Below are 25299 nucleotides of genomic sequence, written 5' to 3' on the forward strand. Positions count from 1 at the left end.
GCAACATTGGGATATTTGGATTCAAGGGATATTTGCCAGCACTTGGAGATATTTTTGGGGGAGGGAGGTGCTGGGATTTAGTAGGTAGAGGGTAACATTTTATGAATGCACAGGGCACTCTCTCAAGAGTATATTCTTTTGATATGCTTAAGATAACAAAAAATTATCTGGCCCCAAGTGTCAATAGCAGAGACTTGAGGAACTCTTAGAAGACCCTGAAATTCCTTCCTAGCCTTCAAAAAATTATGTGCCTCTATTTCTTCTTTTAACAACCTTACCCACTCCCACTGAAGGCACCCACCACTCCTCAGACCATGAGAATGAGAATATCTATAGGAAAGACCTATATTCAGCTGAACAAGAGGTCTCGAGAAATAGGAAACTTGTAGGAAAACCTGGGAGCCCATACTGTACACAGGGACATCAGGGAGATGATGGCACATGAGCCTGTTAAAGAGAGGTTTGAAGGGGAGGTCTGAGAATGTGGTGTATTTGGTGAGAATGATGAACCAATGGATCCCAGTGAAGAAGGGGAAGTAGGATGACTGGGAGAAAAATGTAAAAATTAGTGCCTAACAAAGTGATTCTTACAGTTGTTGTACAGATTTTTGGGATTCTGTATGCCATAAGGAAGTAAGTGGTTAGGGGCGGGGGGAGAGCTGTGCATGCCATGGAGCTATGCTTTTTATAAGGTTGGGATTATTTTTTTTTTAAAGTACCTTTTTAAAAGATTGTATTTGAGGGGAGGGAGAGAGACAGAGAGAGAGAGAGAGAGAGAGAGAGAGAGAGAAAACACAAATAGGGAGAGTGGCAGAGGGTAGGGAGAAACAGACTCCCTGCTGAGCAGGGAGCCCAATGTGGGGCTCAGTTCTAGGACTCTGAGATATGACCTGACCGGAAGGTAGATGCTTAACCAACTGAGCCACCCAGTACCCTGAGGTTGGAATTACTAAAAAGTTGATCAAAGAAATGATCATATATGGGCTTCACTGAAGCACTTAAGAATGCTACAAACTGTTGTAGGATTGGTAGGAGAAATACTCTGAAGAAGACCATCAGGCAGCTACCCACACAGATCAAGGAATGCCAGAACTGGGCAGTGACTGGCAAGGTGAACAGACCAATGAGATCACAAACATTTCTGTCCCCGTTTTTCCTTCTGTGTTAGGTTCTCCCCAAATAAAGTATTTTTCTGTCTATGTTTGGTCAGAATCCATTAATAAAGAATCTCCTTCATGAATGCATTCACACCTTTATTGCTCTTGATAGACTCAAGATATAGGCATTCTGTCCATAATAGGGGTAAGTAAACCACCTGTGCATGTTTCATAGAAGCTGAAGGCACAACCAGGGATACAGTAACATCTGGCCCAGCACATAACATCACTGAGAGGGCTCAGAGGAAGTTCAACATCATGTTGATGATCCTGGATTTTACTTGGGAAGGAATAAGTCCAGGGGATTCAGAAAATGAAGTCATGTGAAGAAGGCCGGTTATTGGTTGGATCTTGGTCATCACTCTCGATGGTCAGTTGTGGGTCATATTCTTGGATTTCTTTTAGCAGCTTCTGGATTCGAGGATCAGATTCATCTATCTTCAACCTGGAGTTACAATGGGACAAAAGGAAGGTTTCTTGTTGCTTCAAGGAGATTCATTCCAAATGCCCAAGTGCCTGCAAGTCTCATACTTTAGAGCAGGGGCAGGGGCAATATTTACTGATTACTGTATGCTGCAAATCAGGGTTCCATATTGATTTGGTAGGGAAAGAGAATACCAGGTTAATGTTGTAATGCTTTTGCATGGTTGAATGATCTTGGGTGATCTCGTATCATGTTTGGAGAGATGGAATTGATTGATACATCCAGGATTTAATTCTAATACCTGCCTACTACACAGCTCACTTTGGTAACTTCTATTTCGTGGACCCAGGACAAGACACACACACGTGAACCAAGGCAGTCAGACAAGATTTTGTCCCCCCTTTGCTACATGATATAGCTGACCAATACCTTTTATTTGACTTGTGATAATAGCAGCCTCATTTGTGGAATTCACCTTTTGGTATTCATCTCTGTGATATGGAGATGGGGAACAGAGTGAGGACAAAGCAAGAGGGAATAATTAAAGCAAAATATGTATAAAAGTAAGAGATTGAAGATATTAGCTGTCATGTTTCTTGCTGGCATTATAGTTCTGGTTTTGCTAGGGTATATATATATTTTTTTTCTAAAGTCATCTCTATACCCAATGTGGGGCTTGAACTTATGGCCTTGAGATCAAGAGCACATGCTCTACTGACTGAGCCAGACAGGTGGCCTGGTTTTGCTAGAATATTAATGAATTTTTGTTTTGCTGTTTAAGATTCATAAAATATCCACACAATAAACCTTCAGTTAGAAGTTCCGGAGGTCTAATGTGTAGCACAATGACAATAATACTGACAAGTATACCTGAAACTTGCTAGGATAGTAGATCTTAAGTGTTCTCACCACACACATGTATACACAAAAGGTAACTTATATGAAGTGATGGATGTATTAATTAGCTTGATTATGGTGATAATGTTACAATGTTTACATATACCAAAATCACAATAAAAATAACTTCACTTAAAGTAAGGACCAACGAGCTTCAAAATATTTTCAACATGACCCTCCAAGGTCAGATGCAATTGTGTCTATTTGTGATTGTTGGAGGTTGGTCATGGTCTGCTGTAGAAGCACAGGATTAGTTCCTATAGTCAATTTGTGTCTGGTCAAGTGATAAAGGAATCAGAAACAGGGTGTGAACCACACCAGGACTAAGAATGAGGTATGATGGTAGGGCTCTTTGATTCCAAGCAAGAGGAAAAGACTCCAGTTAACTTAAAATAATATCTTAGAAGGATACGGGGTAGATGAAAAAGTCAAAGAACTAAAAATCAAATTCTGAATCCAGGATCTTCATGCCTGTAAAGGATCTGTGATTCAGGAAGGCCCCCCCTCCCCCGCCCCTGCCCTTGAATGGCTCATTTTGAGATTCAAAGACTCAGGAAAGAACATCTAAAGAAACAGCTACAATATTGTCTCTAGGGCTTTACACCTAGATTAAAAGTCACTGATATTACATAAAGTGAGAGGACTAGCTCACCAAAAAGGGGCTAAACACAGAAACAAATGTCAGAGTCTATAAATCCCTTCTTTTGACTAGCAAGCTACCTGTTGAGTACATATATAATCTGTTCCTTCTACATAATTATCATTTCAAGCCATTGGTTGTCTACATTGCATCTGAGTATTTCTTTTTGTTTGTTTTTGCATCTGAGTATTTAAACAAGCTTGGGTAAGACCAAGAAAAGTTGTACTGTTCTTTGTTGCCATGGTAGCAAGTAGACAACACAGGTCAATAGCAACTTGCTTTGATGAACAACAGAGGACAGACTCCTTTCATTCAACAGTGGACTCACTCCACAGAACATGCCTTTAAGGTGGACCAATTGCTAGACCTCTGTAACTAATACAGCCCCAACACAAACTCTTTTTCAGAATACTGCAGGAGAGCTGCAGTCTGATTTTCCTAACATGACAATGGCTGGCCACCATAACTCTCCATTCTCTTAGAGAAGTCCTAGTCCAGATTCTTTTTTTTAAAATTTTTATTTATTTATGATAGTCACAGAGAGAGAGAGAGAGGCAGAGACATAGGCAGAGGGAGAAGCAAGCTCCATGCACCGGGAGCCCGATGTGGGATTCGATCCCGGGTCTCCAGGATTCCGCCCTGGGTCAAAGGCAGGCGCCAAACCGCTGCACCACCCAGGGATCCCTGTCCAGATTCTTGATTTCAGACTAGGTTTGGGTCTCACCCTTCGGCTCATCTTTTTTTTTTTTTTTTTTTTTTAAGATTTTATTTATTTTTTCATGAAAGATATAGTGAGAGAGAGGCAGAGACATAGGCAGAGAAGCAGACTCCATGCAGGGAGTCCGATGTGGCACTTGATCCCAGGACTTCAGGATCACACCCTGGGCTGAAGGCAGGTGCTCAACCGCTGAGCCACCCAGGCATCCCTCCTTTGGCTCATCTTACCGGCTAAAGCAACAGAAGAGACCAATGGGAGAATTATCAGGTGACCAAACATTAATGGATGAAGGCTGAATATTATTAGTAGTTGCCTACAACAATTCCTGTGGTTTGTGCTCCCCTTGCAAACCTACCATCATGGAGGAAAAACACTGAACAGCAGGAGGATCATACCTGAGTGTCCGGAGGGAGGAACAGTGAAGTTTCAAGGTATCACACAGCATCTTTATTCCACTATACCCCAAGGAATTCTGGCCCAGGTCCAGTGTGACCAGGCTCTGATTTCTGCCAAGGGCAGATGAGAGGATTTCAGAGCTGAAAGGAGTGATGGCACATCCCCACAACCTATAGGGGAGACACAAAATTAGGTCATTCAACCAATGTTTACTGATACCATCCTATATGCCAGACATACGCCTGGGTGTTGGGTATCCAACAGGGAACAAGAGAAGTCTCTTCCCTCTGAGCTCATGTGCTAATAGGAAACAGATATATGTGGTGTGCCATATCCAATAAGGGTCATGAAAGGCAAAAGGAGAATTGGGGGATGCTCACTACAATAGTTGACCTATAGGTCAATATGAAGACCTCAGGGGTGAAGAGAATGAACCATAGAGAGATCTGGAGTAGGAGTTCCTCAGGCAGAGAAATAGCTTATGCAAAGGTCCTGAGGTCATGGAGGATTATCATGTAAAACAATATCAAGACAGCCAGCTTGAGAGTGAACCAGGGAGGGTTGTAAGAGATGAGGTCACAGATAAGAGGGAGCCATTTCACAAAAGGCCCTTAGGCCATTGTAAACTTCAGATTTTACTTGGGACGAGATGGGGAACCACTGGAGATTTTGACCAGAAGCATGACAAGAGTTGAAAAACTGTAGGGGAGTAGAGATGGCAGATTCAGACCAGCCGTAGGCTATACAACAACCCAGAAGTTACCAGGAGATGTAGGGGTACGAAAACAGATTCTAGATATCAGGAAGATAGTAGCCGGATTTTAAAAAGGCTTGGATTTGACATTTGAAAGAAGGAATTAAGGATTTCATTCTGGAAGGGAAGGGAGAAGAAATGGGTAGGAAATATCAGAAATGGAGACAGAACATGAAGACTCCTAACTCTGGGAAACGAACTAGGGGTGGTGGAAGGGGAGGAGGGCGGGGGGTGGGGGTGAATGGGTGACGGGCACTGAGGGGGGCACTTGACGGGATGAGCACTGGGTGTTATTCTGTATGTTGGCAAATTGAACACCAATAAAAAATAAAATTATTAAAAAAAAGAATTCCCTAGGATTTAGAAGAGGCTAAACGCAACATCAAACATTTAGCATACTTCCTGGCACCCCGAATAACACACAAACATATTTCATTATCATAACCAACATTTCTGATGGATACAACCAACTCCATTTCCTAAAATGCAAAGCAAATTATGCCATAGGGAAGTCACAGCTCACTAGATACTTCCCCATGCCAGTATGCGTGTGTGGTTGAGAGAGCATCCTCCCTGCCATCATTAACATCACCACCCTCTTGCAAACAGGCACCTGCCATGAATGGTAACAATCAGAATTTTCCCACCTGTGAGCTCTAGGATTTATTCAGTTGGCATCCTCACCAATGCAAACTGTATTCGTGCTGGGAACTTTACAAATACTATTGTTTGGGTCTTGCTTGTGGAGCTCTCAATTTCAGAGGTCTGAGGTACAGCCTGGGTGTCAGGATTCTCAAAGCTGCAAGCATTTCTAGTATGTGGTAGAGGTTAAACGCCATGACTCTGCCTTACCTTCTTGTGCTGTAGAGGCCAGAAAACAAGCTGCCATCTGAGAGTTCTTTACAGGTAAAGTTCCAGATTCAAGTGTGTCTGAATGATGGTACCTAACTCATGCAGGATCGTGAGGCAGAACTGAGTTGAGGCCATTTATCTGCTTGTGGAGCTGACATTTTCTGCAGTGTTGAATTCTTACCACTCTGGAGGCTGGGATCTGAGGCAGCCATTCCTTCTTGATGCCATAAGTGTTGCATCTTTAACATGGTCCACAGGTTACCTTGAGATGACCTAGACTAGAAGCTATTCCTTTAACTATTCTAGTGAGTTTTCTCCCCCAGCTTTACTGACCTATAATTGACAAATAAAAGTCGTATGTATTTAAGGCATACAAAGATGATTTAATATAGGTACACACTGTGATCACCACAATCAAGTTAATTAACCCATCTGTCAACTCACATAATTCCTTTTAAAAAATGTGAGAATACTATTTGCTGAGATATTTTTTTATTGTTTAAAAATAGAAGTTTCTGGGGGGGGTGTGGCAAGATGGCAGAAGAATAGGGGTCCTCAACTCACCTGGTCCCACCAACTTACCTAGATAACTTTCAAAACATCCTGAACACCTACAAATTCTACCTGAGATTTAAAGAGAGAACAGCCTGAATGCTACAGAGAGAAGGGTTTTCACTTCTAGCAATAAATAAATAAATAAATAAATAAATAATAGATAGATAGATAGATAGATAGATAGATAGATAACTAACTAACTATCAAGTGGAGGAGGGGCACCATGAAGAGCCAGGCTAAAGTAAACCTGGGCAACCAAAGCCTCCAGGACAGGAAAGCCCAGTCCCAGAGAAGTGGAAATTTTAAAAATCTGCACTGGATTCTTCCCAGGCAGAAAAGTGTTTAGCAGGGAAATTGGGCAGAATCACAGGAGGAGCAGTGAAGCCTTCAGTTTCCCAGAGCCACTAGTAGCAGTGCGCCCAGGGAAAGTGCACCACAAAATGTGGACCGATCTCGGTAAAGATCTGGAGAGCACAGCCCACCGGACATTTGGGAGAAGTCACTTGGTTAGGCGGGGGCTCCAGACGGAGGGGTCTGTGCCCTGCTGCCTTCGGGAGCCACGCACCCCGGGAGTGGGATTCCAGCAGCACAGGCCCTGACCCCAGGGCACAAAGCCGACAAAGCCCATGATCCTGTGTTCCCCCAGGGACAGGTGGAAGCGGGGAGGGCACAAGACAGCAAGAACTCTCCTGCCACTGGGCACCACTGGGCACCACTGGGCACCACTGGGCACCACACACCACGGCCGAGCTCCCTAAAGGGCTGCAGCCTGCGCTTGGCTGGACCCAGGAGCAGTTCGGAGGGGCTCGGGCAGAGCCTCCACGCAGAGGAGCGATTCCAGCAGCCAGGCCCCGGAGCCCAGGGTGCCAGGGACACAGCCCAAGATCCGGTGCTTCCCAACTCCCCGCTCCCCGGGACAGGCAGAAGCCAGGAGGGCACAGGACAGCAAAGACATTCCTGCCACCAGGCGACCCGAGCTGTGCAGATCAGCGGCCCCCGCCCCGGGAGCATCCAGGCCCTGCAGACTGAGAGCACCGGTAGTTACTGCAGGAGCTGACTCTAGAGCTGGAGAGCTGGCCGCCTCCACTGTTGTTGTTCCTCTTGGGGCTTCACAGGATAAACAACCCCACTGAGCTTCACAGTGGCCTCACAGGATAAACAGGTTAAACAAATTTCCAGAGTCGGGCACCAGGCAGGGGGCCGAGCAGCTCCCCCAGGTGCTCACACCTGAGACTCAGCATAGCAGGCCCCTCCCCAGAAGACCAGCTAGACAAACAGGGGAAAAGCAAGTTATTGACCAAGCAGCACTGGAAAGTTCCAGGGGAAGTCGAGGGATTTACAGTATATAGAATCAGAGGATACTTCCCCTTGGTTTTTGCTTTCTATTTGCTTCCCCCCCTTTTTTCTCGTCCTCTTCTTCTTCTTTCTTTTTTCTCTTCTTTTTCTCCTTTTCCCAGTACAACTTGTTTTTGGCCACTCTGCACTGAGCAAAATGACTAGAAGGAAAAATTCACCTCAAAAGAAAGAATCAGAAACAGTCCTCTCTCCCACAGAGTTACAAAATTTGGATTACAATTCAATGTCAGAAAGCCAATTCAGAAGTACAATTATACAATGGAATATTACTCAGCCATTAGAAACGACAAATAAAAAAAAAAAATAAATAAAAAAAATAAAAAAAAAAATAAAAAAAAATAAAAAAAAAAAAAAGAAACGACAAATACCCACATTTGCTTCGATGTGGATGGAACTGGAGGGTATTATGCTGAGTGAAATAAGTCAATCTGAGAAGGACAAACGTTATATGGTCTCATTCATTTGGGGAATATAAAAAATAGTGAAAAGGAATAAAGGGGAAAGGAGAAAAAATGAGTGGGAAATATCAGAAAGGGAGACAGACCATGGAAGACTCCTAACTCTGGGAAACGAACTAGGGGTGGTGGAAGGGGAGGTGGGTGGGGGGTGACTGGGTGACGGGCACTGAGGTGGGCACTTGACGGGATGAGCACTGGGTGTTATTCTATATGTTGGCAAATTGAACACCAATAAAAAATAAATTTATAAAACAAATTTGTTCCAATCTCTTGTATTAGAGCTGGGGGGATTTCCTATATAATATTTTATTTCATATACAGATTAAAATAAAAAAAACATAACTTACCATAGGCATTTGAGGTTACACATTGGGTTCTTCAAAGCCTCACACAGAAACTTCAGTCCAGTAATCCCTATGTGATTCAGCCCCAGATCCAAGTGGGTAAGGTTTGAATTTTGCTGGAGAAGTGTTGACAGATGATTGCAGCCACCACTGGTTATGCTGCAATACCAAAGCCTAGAAATCAATCACATGAAGAAAGTAAACTCTGAGTCTTCCCTGAGGAGATACACCAAAACCAATGTTGTTGACCTCAAGCTGCAGGATTTAGACAAGCTTTCAGACAATGGGACATGGAAATGAAATCATGGCAAAGTTATAATCACTATATAAGCAATTATGTAGGCTATCCCATCCCCTCCAGATGTAGGTGTCTACATGCTGATCCACACTCACCCAACCCCACTCCATACATGCAAAGATGTCTATGTGATAATCCCTGGTCCCTGTGAATATGTTATGTTACATACAAAGGGGACTTTGCAGGTGTGGTTGAATAAAGGATCTAGGAGGTGGGGAGATTATCCAGGTGAGCCAAGGTAATTACAAGGATCCTTATAAGAAGGAGAATGAGAGTCAAAGCCAGCAGGGGGGAAAGGTGATGAGAAAGACAGAAGGACATTTGAAGACACTATGCTGCTGGCTTTGGCCATGAAGGAAGGGACCATGAGCCAAGGGATGCAGGCTAGAACTGTAGAAGGCCACGAAATGGCTTCTTCCCTGAAGACCTCAGAAGAAACACAGCCTGGTAGACACCTTGATTTTAGCCTAGTGAAACCCATTTTGGACTTCTGGCATCCAGAACTTTAAGACAATGAGTTTGTGTTGTTTTAAGCTTTTTAATTTGTGACAATTTGTTACAAACTATTATAAAAACAGTTAGGGAATCAATACAAGTGGTACATATTCTTTCTACCCTAATTATGGGGCAGAGAATATCTATCTTGCCCTGGCTTGCAACTTCTATTAGGGGAAGGCTGGTGAGTGGGTGGAACTTCATACTATTTTAGTGCTTGGGGGCTGAGATAGTGGGGTAAAATTCTTTCTTCCACCTTTCTCCAACCACGACTGAATGCTTTGTGAAATTTTAAGTGAGTGAGTTTTTGGATACTGTGTATCTTAAGGCATATTCTAGGTTAAAACTAGTTTATAGGAAATGCAGTTACCGTCAATGGTGATTTTGTAGATGGCAAGAACACTGGAGATGTTAACACTGAATAGAATCTGAGTAGAAATAGTTAATGCAGCTGTATTCTTTTCTCAAAATTTGTCCTATGATTTTAGTGTTTTTAATGAGCTTGTTGGCATAACTCCATCTACCTGCCAGTTGCAGGTAGAGCTTATGTTATGTGGCACTAAAAACATATATCTGCCCTATGACCCAGCAATTGCACTGCTGGGGATTTCCCCCAAAGATACAGATGCAGTGAAACGCCGGGACACCTGCACCCCGATGTTTATAGCAGCAATGTCCACAATAGCCAAACTGTGGAAGGAGCCTCAGTGACCATCGAAAGATGAATGGATAAAGAAGATGTGGTTTATGTATACAATGGAATATTAGCCATTAGAAATGACAAATACCCACCATTTGCTTCAACGTGGATGGAACTGGCGGGTATTATGCTGAGTGAAATAAGTCAATCAGAGAAGGACAAACATTATATGGTCTCATTCATTTGGGGAATATAAAAAATAGTGAAAGGGAATAAAGGGGAAAGGAGAAAAAATGAGTGGGAAATATCAGAAAGGGAGACAGAACATGAAAGACTCCTAACTCTGGGAAACGAACTAGGGGTGGTGGAAGGGGAGGTGGGCGGGGGGTGGGGGTGACTGGGTGTTGGGCACTGAGGTGGCCACTTGATGAGATGAGCACTGGGTATTATTCTATATGTTGGAAAATTGAACACCAATAAAAAATAAATTTATAAAAAAACCCTCCATCTACAGCCAGTTGCAGGTAGAGCTTATGTTATGTGGCACTAAAAACATGCATAAAACCCTGGAAATCAGCTACGTCCCCCAAATTCCTATGGAATATTGACACTATGTCTTGCTTTTTTTTTTTTAACATCCTCTTGCCAGGTCTCATCAGATCTGTCAGTATCATACTTGGGGTATTCAGAGAAGCTATTAAATGCTTGCATCTGTGCTACTTGAATCCAGTATGCACATGCACACAAATAACTAGCATGGACTTACACCAGCATCTGTAGTTGACAGTCAGGGTAACTCAAGCCTTCACACAGAAGCTTTACCCCATCATCTCCCAGAGTGTTCTTTGCCAAACTCAGGTGCGTCAGCCTCTGGTTGACAATCAAAGCTGAAGAGAGCTCTTTGCAACAGGCTTCTGTAAGTTGACAGTTTTCCAACCTGCCAAAGCACCACACAAATGGTAAGAGGGTGAGAACATTTCCAAAACCCAATTTTCTTGGCTGTCCCTAAAGGCCAGAGGCCCCATCTATGGCTCATCTTGTGCTTAACATCTATAGCTCATCTATAGCATCTATAGCTCTATAGCTCTCATCATGTGCTTAACACTCAATCATGAAGGACAAGGATGAGGGAATGATAAGATGCATGAGCCACATACCTGGGACCAGAAATGGGAACCAGGTGTCCACATCAGTAGGAGGTCCCATATGGGTAGTCCAGCAAATCCAGATTTTACCCACTGCTCTTCCCTATGTGGCCCCAAACATAGGAAAAGAGATGCTCCCAGGGAGAGAGGCAGTACTTACGACAGTCTCTGCAGGAAGCATTTTGGGTGTCTCAGAGTTGTGCACAGCAACTTGGCACTCTCATCTGGGAGCTCATTGGCTGTGAGGTTCAGGCATGTCAGGGACTGGTTGATTTTGAGGGAGGAGGAGAGATGGGCCCATTGCTGAGTGGTGGCAGAACAAGATACCAACCTGCCAGAAGAATGGGAACACATTATTTTTTTTAAAGTATTTTTTTAACTTTTATTTATTTATGATAGTCACACACACACACACACACACACACACACACACACAGAGAGAGAGAGAGAGAGAGAGGCAGAGGGAGAAGCAGGCTCCATGCACCGGGAGCCCAACATGGGATTCGATCCCAGGTCTCCAGGATCGCGCCCTGGGCCAAAGGCAGGCGCTAAACCACTGCGCCACCCAGGGATCCCGGAACACATCATTCTTGATAACCAAACGCTTGATAACAGTCTCCAGGTTTACCCCTCATTTTACCACATTATGTCATGTCCTAGAATAAATTACATAGAGCAGTGGCAAAGTGTGATCCCTGGACCAGCTGCATCAGCATCATCTGGCAAGCAGTTAGAAACACAAATCCTCAGAAACTCCAGATGCAGAATCCACTGATTTCTGTTTTAGGGTGTCCTGCACCACCTCAATGATTCCTGGGCCACATAGTCAGAAGTTGATTCAGAAGATCTGGGTGAGGCCCAAGAATTTGTGTTTTAACAAGTTTCCAGGTGATGCAGCTGCTGCTGATCTGGAGACTGCATGTTGACAACTACTTAATTAGAAAACCACTCAATCGGGGGATCCATGGGTGGCCCAGCGGTTTAGCGCCTGCCTTTGGCCCGGGGCGCGATCCTGGAGTCCCGGGATCGAGTCCCACATCAGGCTCCCGGCATGGAGCCTGCTTCTCCCTCCTCCTGTGTCTCTGCCTCTCTCTCTCTCTCTGTCTATGATAAATAAATAAATCTTTAAAAAAAAAAAAAAGAAAACCACTCAATCAAGCATATCAGGCAACAAGGTGCCCATACTCTATTACTGGAGAGAATTTTCTTACCATGGATGAAAGGAATTTCATTGGGACATTATGTGTATCATGGCCTTTCAAGTGGGGTTTTTTTTTTAAATGCTGATTCTGCCATTTACTGTATATGAACATGTGGCCAAATTACTTAACTTTATCAAAACTTATTTCCATCTTTATTTTTTTCATTATTTGGTACGGTTGTATTAATAACAAAAAAATTCCAAGGACCTAGAGGTATCACTAGGCCTTTATCCCACCCCATCCCCTTGCCCACCTCCCCCCTTCCACTACCCCTTGGTTTCCCAGAGTTAGGAGTGTTTCATGTTTTGTCACCCTAATTTTTCCCACTCATTTTCTGTCCTTTTCCCCATAATCCTGTTTACTATTTTTAATATTCCCTGTATGAGTGAAACCATAGAATGATTGACAGGAAATCAGAAATGTTGGAGAGGATATGGAGAAAGGGGAACCCTCTTGCACTGTTGGTGGGAATGTGAACTGGTACAGCCACTCTGGAAAACTGTGTGGAAGTTCCTCAGAGAGTTAAAAATAGATCTGCCCTATGACCCAGCAATTGCACTGCTGGGGATTTACCCCAAAGATACAGATGTGGTGAAACGCCAGAACACCTGCACCCCAATGTTTATAGCAGCAATGTCCACAATAGCCAAACTGTGGAAGGAGCCTCGGTGTCCATCGAAAGATGAATGGATAAAGAAGATGTGGTCGATGTATACAATGGAATGTTACTCAGCCATTAGAAACGACAAATACCCACCATTTGCTTTGATGTGGATGGACCTGGAGGGTATTATGCTGAGTGAAATAAGTCAATCGGAAAAGGACAAATATTATATGGTCTCATTCATTTGGGGGGATATAAAAATTAGTGAAAGGGAATAAAGGGAAAGGAGAGAAAATGAGTGGGAAAGATCAGTGAGGGTGACAAAACATGAGAGACCTAACTCTGGGAAATGAACAAGGGGTAGTGCAAGGGGAGGTGGGTGGGGTGTTGGGGTGACTGCGTGATGGGCACTGAGGGGGGCACTTGATGGGATGAGCACTGGGTGTTATGCTGTATGTTGGCAAATTGAACTCCAATAAAAAAAGCTGAAAAAAGAGAAAAGTATAAATCAAAAGGTAATAAAATTTTTAAATTTATAAATAAAGGTATAAATTAAAAATTTATAAAGTTGGAATAAAACATAACAAAAGAAGACGTGGTCTATGTATACAATGGAATATTACTCAGCCATTGGAAGTGACGAATATCCACTATTTGCTTCAATGTGAATGGAACTGGAGGGTATTATGCTGAGTGAAGTAAGTCAGTCAGAGATGGACAATCATTATATTTCCATCTTTAAATTGGAAACAAGTCATACCCTCATGTTGAGTGTTTATTAAAGTTGATATTCACATGAGGTGCTAAGTGGACTATGTACCAGAAAGCTAAACTTAAATAAAATTCAACAAAACACTTTCTTCTCTCAGAGTCTAAGCTACGATAGAGGAACCAGGGATGCCTGGGTGGCTCAGTGGTTGAGCATCTGCCTTTGGCTCAGGTCATGATCTCGGGTTCCCAGGATCAAGTCCCACATCGCGACTCCCTGCAGGGAGCCTGCTTCTCCCTCTACCTATTTCTCTGCCTCTCTCTGTCTCTCATGAATGAACAAAATCTTTAAAAAATTATTAAAAAATAATAGAGGAACCAAAGTTAACCTGGGCATTGGAACACAATAGAATATCTAATGGCTTCCAATAAAATAAGCCAAATTTATACAGAGTCTCCTCCTTCCATTTTGGGTGTCCATTACTCCTTAAGAAACAAGCTAATGACCAAAATCTTCAAATTGCACACTTTCTTTTCCTGATTATTCTTCACAGGAAAAAGAAATGAAGGCCATTAGTAATAGTCAATTATGACAGTGGCTACTATCAATAACGCAACAATGAATACATGTGTGCTTAGACTTTGTTTCAGTCAGTCCTCAAACCCCTGGGATATGTGCAATACTCCATCCTACTGATGGGGATAAGACCTAATTAAATAGCCCAAGACCATACCAGCATAGGCAGAACACCACCAACAAGACCAACAGATCACCTTAAACTGTGTTCCTATTATCAAATGTGGTCAAGCGAGGATCAATGGAACCCCATGATGAGTAATGACAATACTCACCAGAGCTATCATGTGGAGAATATCCCAAGGGGAGATCTTTCAACCCAGAGGACTACCAAGAGAAGGAAAATCTGTTGCTCCCAAAGTATCTTTGCCTGGACAGAGGATACTGGACAGAATCTGGTATTCTGAATCATGACAGGAGAAACAAACCATAAACCAATTCTCTCTGATAGAGGATGGTATCCAGTCTCCAACCATTTTTTTTGGACTCAGGCCTGTTGTGGATGGTTGCCCAGGTTGCTCAATGATCAGTACAAGGGGAAACTAAAGTCTAGCCCATTTTCTGTTCTGTGGCATGTGCCTGGAGGAGTACAGTTCCTAATCAGAATAAGGGATTTCCCCACCCCTCCTACTTTATTCAAAATTGCTATATAGGCTTGTAGGAACTCTGTTCACATGCTGGAAGTTTTCAGTGATGGTGAGATATACCTGAGGTATTGCAGATTACATTTTGGGTGTCTCAAGATTTCACACAAAATGGGAAGCATATCATTCTGGTCATTTCCTTGGAGAGTCAGATGCGTGAGAGTCTCATGACCACCAAAAGCAATGCAGAAGTTTCTATAAGCGTCTGCTGGGAAAATATTTTTGAGGCTAGGGAAAGGATAAGAAAGGTGAAATCTTGCATTTATATATACATGAGAACAAAGGGCTGCAACAGGTTTAAACACTGGAAACTTTGTTCATATTTTTCACCTCCATTGAGGTGTGGTCACAAACTGTATATATTAAAGTGTACAATTTAATGTTTTGATATATTACTACCTTGTGAAATCATCCCCGTAATCAAGCTAGTGAATATACCTATCAATTCACATAATCACCATTTTCCTTTTTGTGTCTGTGTGGCAAAAACACTTGAGATCAAGTCTTTTAGCAAATTTCAAGTATACAATGCAGGATTGTTAACTGTTGTCTCACCAGTGCACAGTTAGGTCTCCAGAACTCACTCATTTTGCTTTAACTGAAACTTGGTGCTGCTTGACTGAGATCTAATTTTAGAAACTATTGGAAGTTCCATACTTTCATGATCTCAAACTTTTGGAAAAGAGAAGTTGGTCATGAACATGGTTTCAGACAAAAGCTGTTCTATGGCTTTTTGAAATAAATAAGGAACGGTGGTAGTTTTTTTCCCTGAAGTATTACCAATGGGCACATTTCAGGAGTGCTATGTCCTGCTCAATATCTTGCATTTAGAATCAGGATTGCATAGCTGGTGAAACACAAGTGAGCATAAACATCTCCTTCTTTCTCTGCATTGAGAAAGAAACCTATGAAAGAGGACATCTGTGTCTGGAGGAGGTCTCCCTGGTCCCGAAGCCTACTTTGTTGACTAAATCATGTTTTCTCTCCTTCTCTAAACATCTCCAGCAGCCTGCCCACGTGTAAGCCTTGCAGGACTTTCCTAGTACATGAGCTGCACAGAGGAGCTCTGCAGGAGGACTCTGTCATAGGTGGATAGGGCACACTCTACTCTTGATTACAAGTATTTAACTTGTGTACTTACCTTTTTCTGGAGCTTCTGAACCCCATCATTTCTTCCCAACTTCATTCAACTACATAGATTTTGGGATCATATTCCCACCCAACCCAGGCCCCAGGCCTGGGACACAGCACACTGATACCATCTCTCCAGTGGTGCTCCTAGTTAGGAGTGATTTTGTAATCTCCTCCTCCCCAGGACACCTGACAAAGTCTGGAGACATTTTAGGTTGTCACAACTAGGGTGTGGATGCCACTGGCATTTGGAAGGTAGAGGCTGGAACTGCTGCTAAAAAATCCTATGATGTGCAGGAGCCCAACCCCAGTGTTAGCAGAGGCTGAGAAATCCTGCTTTACACATAGTCCTATGGTTGTCTTAAAGGGATTAAAGCTGCCCCCAGGATCTGGATGTTCCTCATAGTGTTTTGTAGTCATCCCAATCATATTTCACACTGTATTAAAATTACTTTATCAGAAAAAGTGGAATAGTGCTTGCCAAGGGCTGTGGAGAAGGGATCATGGGGAATTACTGTTTACTGGGGACAGAGTTTCAGTTTTGAAGAGTCCTGGAGATGGATGGTGGTGGTGGTTGCATACTTACACATTTAAAGTGCATAACTGTGCACTTAAGAATGGTTAAGATGGGATGGGATGTCTGGGGGCTCAGCAATTGAGTGCCTGCCTTCAGCCCAGGATGTGATCCTAGAGTCCCAGAATTGAGTCCCACATGGGGCTCCCTGCACGGAGCCTGCTTCTCTCCCTATGTCTCTGCCTCTCTCTGTGTGTGTCTCTCATGATAAATAAAATTTCAAGAAAAAAAGAATGGTTAAGTTTTATGTTATACCACAATAAGACATTGGAAAAAATTACTTCATATGCTTCAGTAGACAAATGTATGGTATGGACCATCTCAACTTCTTATGTCTTGAATGCCCAGTTGGATTCTGGAAAAGGAATTCAAATATTGCTCCAATAAAAATGGAGCCTTAAAAATGTAAGGAGCTTGGTTATGCCCTAGGGGTTTTCATCCAGGGGTTAGCTTCTACTTACACCACTTTCTGAAGATTATGGGTAGCAGAGGTTATTTTTTCACAGAGAATTCTCACAGATGAGGCACTAAGGAAGCTCTGACTGATGTCTAGAAATATCAGGTTTTTATTTGAGTCAAACATGGAACAGAAGTCTATCCAGAAAGGAAGCACGTGTTGATCATTCTGGGACCTGTTGGGAAAAGGCAAAGGAAGGAATTTACCAAAGATTGCTGGAGAGAAAATATAACATTTGTCCAACATCATGAAGATATTTAGGGTTGCTCTGGGCACACACTCCTAGTAAATAGAACTCTAAAAGTCAGATGATTTAATGACTTAGTGTCACTATCAGACAATTCATCACCTAAGACATGTCACTGGAAAAAACTCAAATTTCTTGCACAACAATCTTACAGAGGGTTAGAATAAGCCAAAATTCTTTTTTTTTGTATATTTTTAAATTGGAGTTCGATTTGCCAACATATAGTATAACACCCAGTGCTCTAAGCAGATCATTGATAACTGAATGGGGAAAACAAAATCAAAGGAAGACAAACCACAAGACACTCTTAACTCCGGGGAAAAAACTCAAGGTTGCTGGGGGAGGAGGGGAGTAGAGGGATGGGGTGACTGAGTGATAGGCATGAAGGTGGGCACGTGATGTGATGAGCACAGGATGTTATATGGAGCTGATGAATTATTGAACACTACATCTGAAACTAATGATGTACTATACGTTGGCTAATTGAACTTAAATTTTAAAAAGGGGGAAAAATAAAATAAGTGACCTTATTGTAAAACTTGAAGCAACAGGAGGAAGACAAGTTGTGATAAACCTAGTTGTGACTTTCAAAGAGTCTGGTCTATATGCCCTGGGGAAAGAAATCTGTGTAGGGTTAGTGCAAGTGTCTTATCAAGATGAGATAATCAAGCCATTGCATAGAACCAAACCAAGATTAAAAAGAAAAATAGAGGGATCCCTGGGTTTGGCGCCTGCCTTTGGCCCAGGGCGTGATCCTGGAGACCCGGGATCAAATCCCACGTCGGGCTCCCGGTGCATGGAGCCTGCTTCTCCCTCTGCCTATGTCTCTGCCTCTCTCTCTCTCTCTCTCTCTCTCTCTCTCTCTCTCTCTCTGTGACTATCATAAATAAATAAAAATTAAAAAAAATAGAGACTATTTGACTTGGGGATCTTGGATGGGATAGAGAGAGGATGCTATTTATGCAATTTTATTTTCATTCAAAGGAGCTCTTTGACAACCCTCCTGTAGAAGAAAGATTTAGATAAACTAGCATGTGGGCCTGTGTAAACACTTGGATGAGAGAAGAAACAAAATCAGGACACTGATGAAGGGATAAGGTCTGTGGACTGCTGGTGATCTTTGAAGCGGTGAAATGTTCATGCCTAGCTGTCATGGTCATAATGCTTCCTGGGGTAACTCAAGTTCATGGCTCTCTGTTAAGTGGGGAAGGAATGTGAAGGAAAAATTAAGGGAATATGTAAAACAGACATAACCACCAGGAAAGCAGAGAGGGTGTTTTATTCTGGCCCCATGAATATACATGAGTATTTCAGATACTGATTTTGGATGGTGACCTAGGGTTGAGAAAGAGGTGAGCTGATAAGATAAACAGCAGTATGTGTGTGTGTGCCCTACATAGGACCGTGAGCAGTGATCTTGGATTGTGACCAAGAGAGAACGTCATAAACCAGTAGACGAGTTCTAATCCCACACAAGCACCCTTTTCTGAAACCAGGATCTTCATGCCTAACATGAAAGACTGTACGTTTCCAGTAGCCACCAGGTGAGAAACAGTATTTGGAAACTGTATGAGCTCAGTTAATGTTACTCGAGCCTACATCAAGAATAACAAAGCCTCATGACTGACTGGGGTCATCTCATGATGTCACTGGTATTGGGTGAGGTGCCCATGATAGGACTCGCCATGATCACGATGGGGTGAAGCTTTGAAACCTTGTTGAATCAATCTCTGACTTTACATCTTTAATGCTTTTCTGTCTGTTGTGCCAAATGGAACAATCCCATACAAACAGGCAACCTGGACAACCAACATGTGGACTGAAATAAGGTCAAGCCATTTGCAAAAATTGCTCAGCTAAAGAAAAAAAAAAGGAGGCAGGTCTCAAAACAAGGTCTGGTTCCAAAGAAAGATCCCATCCCTAATCCGAACATTGTGTTCCCCACCTTGAAGAGCAAGCTAGCAGAAGAAATTCTGGCAAGAAGAAAATTCTGATCCTATGCCAAGGGAGCGGGGGGACACTCTGCCCTGTTTCTAACGCAGGGGATGAGGCTGAAAAAGCAAGCTAACAGAGTGAACAGTGAGGATTCTTACCGGTCAGCCTGGTCCTCTGATTCTGACACAGCATCATTCTCCAGAAACATCCCCTTTTCTATCTGCAGCCACATTTTCTGCAAGCTTTCACAATGCTTGAGGCAAAAGGATGCATGCATGATGTCTGAGGTATCTTTGAAAACCAGGGACACTTCTGTCACCTGGACCATGGCTTCCTTCACAAGCTGCTCCTCCTGGGATTCATAGAGACAGTGCAAAGTCTCCTTCGTGTCTGTCACCGAGGAGAAGGGTCTGTTCTCAGGAGACCCTACCCTGCATTCCAGCAGTTCCTGCTTGACCTTGGTGGACACCAGGCAGCCAAAAGTCATCCCCAGCTCCCTGGCCCTCTTTTCATTGGTGAGGCCAAATAGGAAGTGCCCCACGGGGGCTAGGTAGGGGTTCTTGAGTCCTTCTTCCTTGGAGAGGAGCCTCTGCACATTCCCAGCATCCCAGCTAGGGCTTCCTGCTGGAAGGTCTTGGTGGTCCTGGCTCCCCAGAATGTAGAGGGCAGCGGCCAGGAACTGCTGGACACTCAGGTGGAGGAAGCAGTAGCAGCCCTCACAGTCTCTGCTCTTCTGGAGGATATTCCTGTTCAGGAAAGGGTGCAGGTCAGACTCATGCACACCCAGCCTGAGCAGGTCATGTCCATCAAACACTGAGGTCTGTGTCCACACGCCCTCAGTGGCCAGCAGGCACAGAGCGTGCAGAGTAGACCTGAGGTGCAGCCCCAGACAGCTGCCCTGCGCGGGCGCAAACTGGCTGCAGAGGAAACGCAGCAACAACGATGTGGTGGTCTGGCAGGTGGGGCCAGGGTCCTCACCCTCGTCCATCTGCAGCTTCAGGCAGGTGCACACCATCCAGCACACAGCGGGTGCCGCGCCCATTTGGAACAGCGTTGCATTGCTCTTCATCAGGTGGAAAGCACGCAGCGCCTGAGCCTCCTCTCCAAAGTGTCTCAGGAAATACGCCTTCCTGTCACACTCTGAGAGCCCCTCGATCTCCACGAAGAGTGGCTGCTCCACCATGAGCCGCAGCTCCCTTAGGGCCTCGGGCCGTGTGGTGACCAGTAGGGCGGCCGTGGGTAAGAGCTTTCTCTTCAGTAAGCTCCCCAGGAGGGTGGACGCAGGCCTCTGTGTCTTCCAGTCCACACACAGGTCGTGCACCAGCGCCTCCACCCCTGAGGGCACGCGCAGCTCCTCGAAAGCATCAATGACAAACAGGAGTTTCTGTGCCTGGGTCAGGACCTGTGCAAGGGCATCCTGCAGGTCTGGGGCACTCTGGGCCAGGAGTTCTATGAAGGAGCACATCCCCTTGCGGCTGAGCGCCTTGCAGCTGAGATAGAAGGCAGTGGGGCAGGTCTGTGCAAGGCTGTCCTCTGTCCAGTCCAGCATGCACTTCTTGGCCAGAGTGGTCTTCCCAACGCCCGCAGGACCATGCAGCACCACCGTGTGTGGAAATGGTCCTGCAAGCATTTTAGGATTACAGAATGGGATCAGTGTCTCATATTTCTGGGTGACAGTGTGAATGTTTTCACTGGCTCCAGGCCAAAAGTTCTTCTTCCACATTTGCTGGACCTTCTCTTTCAATATACTTATATACTTATCTTGTTTACCTTCAGTGATAAGAGGTTGGAAATAGGATATAGCTGGTTATTCATTAGGAAAAAAAAATACCTGTGTCAAGTAAGAACATGATAATAGAGAAGTTATCAAGAACTATCTGACACTAAGCTCATCCAGGAAGATAGGATACAGACCTGGCTTTTCTCCTTTCAAACCTTCCTTTGCTTCTTCTGGATTTGTGACATCTTCTTCCTGTACTTGTGTAAGTGCTGCAAAATACAAATTAAAGTGAGCATGACACAAAAATGTGAATTTCTTTTATCAGAGATACGGTGTTAAAGCTGGTTCCATGAAGTGCAGAATCTAATCTCTTAGAGATCTGTGGCAGGGGCGACAGATAGGTTTATAGAGATGAACAGAGCAAATGACATTCTAAACCAAGTTACATGCCTCTCCTCTGTGGAACTATAACAATAAACATTTGTTCTAATTGCTCTATCAAAAAATCAATGTGAGGAATATTACTCAGCCATTAGAAATGACAAATACCCACCATTTGCTTCAACGTAGATGGAACTGGAGGGTATTATGCTGAGTGAAATAAGTCAATCGGAGAAGGACAAATATTATATGGTCTCATTCATTTGGGGAATATAAAAATAGTGAAAGGGAATAAAGGGGAAAGGAGAAAAATGAGTGGGAAATATCAGAAAGGGAGACAGAACATGAGAGACTCCTAGTTCTGGGAAACAAACAAGGGGTGGTAGAAAGGGAGGTGAGTGGGGAGAGGTGACTGGGTGACGGGCACTGAGGGGGGCACTTGATGGGATGAGCACTGGGTGTTATTCTATATGTTGGCAAATTGAACACCAATTAAAAACTAAATTAAAAATATCAATGTGATCTATCAAAACTACTTGTCTATCTTCCCCACTTGACTAGATATGCACCAGGATATCAGAAGATAGAGCTTCAACCCATTATGGCTGCTCAAGTATCTCAGTAAACAAGTGATGTCATGTTTGTGTGGAATGCCAGACAATTCCTGAGCATCTGCTCAAGGTAAATGGAAATGTGTGTATGCCAAGACTAGCGCATGAAGGTTCATGGTAGTATTATGTAAGGTAGTCAAAAAGCAGAAAAAAAAACTCAAACATCCATTCATTGATGATGGGCAATCAGCTGTGGCATATCCATACAATGGAATATAATTCTGTAATAAAAAGGGAGGATCAGGGCAGCCCGGGTGGCTCAGCGGTTTAGTGCCACTTTTGGCCCAGGGTGCGATCCTGGAGACCCGGGATCGAGTCCCACGTCAGGCTCCCTGCATGGAGCCTGATTCTCCCTCTGCCTGTCTCTCATGGATATATATATATATATATACACATTTTTTTTTAAAGGCAGATCAGGGATACACACAAAAATACGTACAAACTTCCAAAACATATGCTAAGCGATGAAAGATAGACACAAAAGATCACATACATCCAGAAAAGTCAAGTGTAGAGATGCAAAAACTAAAGTAATGGTCACCTGAAATTGGAGGACAGAGACCAGGGAGTGACCACATGTGGACATGAGGGAACTTTTTGGGGCCATGTAAACATTGTAAAATTGGGTAGTGGTGATGGTTGCAAAACTCTGTACATTTACTAAAAATTAGTAGTACACATAAAATGAGTGAGATTTATGGATAGGTAAGTTGTATTTCACTAGGGCTATTGACAAAAATACTATCAGGCTGACTTGAGCAACTCATTTACATTAAACTGACCACAGTGCTGGTTGAGGCAAGTCACCTACTGACAACATATCTCAATGTTCTCATCTGGGAGTTGAGATTACTAAAGTCTGAGCATCTGAAATTGAAAAATTAAAGAGTAACTCCATACAGTACACCAATTTTCCGTGAACTGAAAGAATTCCAGTTCTCTTCAGTGGTCATTCCTCACTTTGTTGTTAAGTGAGGGAGGAAGGCATTTCCTCTGAGACAACTGATAACTATTAGTAGTGGAGAAAATGAGGTTGGGGAAATGGAGCTCCCAGAAAGGAAAGGGGGTGGAGAGAACACAACATGGTGGGGTATGTGTCGCTTGGCTTGTTCCAACTCTGGGTGTTCTAAGACCAACCTGAATCTTTTTCTTCTACATGCTCTGGGGGTTCTTCCAGGTTTGCACATTTTAGTTCTGTAGTCCTGGTGATCCCTGAGAAAAGAGGAGGCATTATAGTCTTGTAACTATGTCAGTACTTAAACTTCTGCCTAGGAGAGAGGACTTCAAGAATGCGCATGTTGACAACTGGGTCTCATACTTAAACCCCCAGTTACATAAAAAGGACATTAACCTGATCCTAAAGATAAAATTAAAATGTGTCAAGTTACTATCTCAGGCTTACACGTCTCTTCTGGCTTCCTATGGTTGCTTCCTGTGTAGTTGAGAACACACAGTGAGTGTTCAATGTCAAGGAGGTTTATGCAGAATAATCTCCAAAGGCCCAAGGAACCCTAAGACTGAGAAAAAGGCTGACCCAGTCCAGCTTGACAAGATATGGTTTATTAAGGGGACAGAAGTGTGTCTTGGGCAGCTGTAAGACTAGCATATCTCTGCAACCCTGGTTTTCATAATTTTTATGTATCTATCTAAAATGCTGGCACTTCGATTTATTGTCATTTTAAGAGTTGCTCATGAGATAGTACATAAAACCATGCAGTTAGAAGTCTGTGTGTATTCTAGTCTTGTAGCATGTCTGAACTGAATCAGCCATGTTTCAAATATGTGCTAACCACTTGTGGCCACTCTGTTAGGCAGCAGAGCCCTGGATTTTAAAAAACCTTGGGCGCACACAGGTGTCACGAGGAGCTTTCAAGAACCCCATACCTAGGGGAGACACAGGTCATTTAGCTAAATCAGTGTCTCTGGCGATAGGTTCTGGCCATTAGTATATATAAGTTCCTGAGGAGATTGCCCAGAACAGTGAAAGTTGACAACCACTGACTTAAAACATGGTTCTCCACTCAAGTGACATTTGCCAGTGTCTAGAGACATTTTTGGTTGTTGCAAGTGAAGAGAATGTGCTGTTAGCTTCTAGTGGGTGGAGGTGCTGGGATGCTAGCACCAGGGTCCAAGAGATGTTGCTAAATATCCTGCAATGCAAAAGACAGCTCTTCATCCAGCTCCAAATGCTATTAGTGCTGGTCGAAGGGAAGGTAAGGGTTTCATTTGTGAGTGTGCATGAGGAAACATGAGTAGGAGCTAAAAACCAAACAGAGGGTGTGTAATAATTTAACATCTTGGATGTATGAGAGAATGGGATCCTGAATATCCTCCGGGAGCAGTCTTGGACAGGAGAAGGGATATAGAGTGAGGAGGCCAGGGGAGGTACACAATACCAGGACAGAGTAGAAATAGCTAGAATGGAAGACACCACTAGACTTTATGAAGGTCTAGCATTTGGGTTCAGGACAGGTGGCCTCTCCAGGGTTCAATGTTATGCCTACATATAAAAAGCCCTGGAGGCTACTCCTCCTTCCTCCTAGGACACCATGTGGGCTTGTTTCTACTTACCCCTGAGCTCATCCTTTGCTCTCTCAGACAGATCGGTTCGGTTCATCTTGTCAAAAATCTGGATGGTCACCATCTCTACCCAGTGGCTGGGGCAGTGGTTGATAAGAATTTCTGCCAGCTGCTTCCCATCGGCCTCCTCTACCTCTGTCGCAGGGATGTGCTGTAATTCATCTTGTAGGGAAAGGGGCCTCAACAGAGACTTGAACTGGCTCAGCTCATCCTGGGCAAACTGTTCTAGAAGGGGCTGCAGGTTGAAACCCAGCTGTGCAGAAGGTTCCATCTTGTTCTACATGAGAGATCTGAGCTTTGGGCATTAAAGAAGAATAAGGGAAGAAATGAAAGAGAGCGAATCAGTATTCCTACTTCAAATGACAGTTGCCTCTGTGCCAAGAACTGGGCAATTATCACTGCCCAACCTGCTGCTTTAGGAACCAACTCCCAAAAAGAGAAAAAATTCACATAGAACTCCTTTAGTTTTTGTCTTGACACAGTGGTTCCCATTTTGAGAGTCTGGGATCCTTTAGAGAGTGTAAAAATTCCTGAGTGTAGGTAGGAAGTCCATGCAGATACATCTCCTGGACCTAGCAGATCATCTGTCAGCTTTTAGTAAATTTGGTATACAAATGAGCTAATGAGAACTACCCACTTTAGCTCTCCAGAACAACCTGACATGTCATTATCTTAATGTTTATGGACCTTGACTAAAGAACCATCTTGAGTTGAAAACATCTCAACAGAAACTCACTAAGAAGTTGAGTGGTACACCCGCTCAATTTACCATTGTTTACAAAGAGTCATTTCCTGACCT

General features: G+C 43.5%; 1 protein-coding gene across 1 annotated transcript; it reads right to left on the reverse strand.

The window, feature by feature from the left end:
- Window positions 1-1315: 1315 nt before the first annotated feature.
- NLRP2 (NLR family pyrin domain containing 2) lies at window positions 1316-24771 on the reverse strand. Its single transcript, XM_035712679.2, has 10 exons — window positions 24492-24771; window positions 21123-21197; window positions 19367-20978; window positions 17031-17201; window positions 14928-15092; window positions 11290-11460; window positions 10751-10921; window positions 8555-8725; window positions 4232-4402; window positions 1316-1602 (listed from the first exon to the last, which is right to left on the reverse strand). Exons 1-10 carry the CDS (start codon window positions 24769-24771, stop codon window positions 1464-1466), a joined length of 3126 nt encoding a protein of 1041 aa, XP_035568572.2. The 3' UTR covers window positions 1316-1463.
- Between the last annotated feature and the right edge of the window lie 528 nt (window positions 24772-25299).

The sequence above is a fragment of the Canis lupus genome, chromosome 1 (assembly GCF_003254725.2).
Source record: "Canis lupus dingo isolate Sandy chromosome 1, ASM325472v2, whole genome shotgun sequence".
Lineage (NCBI taxonomy): Eukaryota > Metazoa > Chordata > Mammalia > Carnivora > Canidae > Canis > Canis lupus.

Excerpts from the sequence above, each read along its gene's own strand:
- NLRP2 (XM_035712679.2), bottom strand. The coding sequence starts at position 24,771 with ATGGAACCTTCTGCACAGCTGGGTTTCAACCTGCAGCCCCTTCTAGAA. Across the intron at positions 4,403-8,554 it reads TGTAACCTCAAATGCCTATG|GTTGTGGGGATGTGCCATCA; the intron begins GTAAGTTATGTT and ends TCTCCCCTATAG. Across the intron at positions 1,603-4,231 it reads TCCTCCCTCCGGACACTCAG|GTTGAAGATAGATGAATCTG; the intron begins GTATGATCCTCC and ends TTGTAACTCCAG.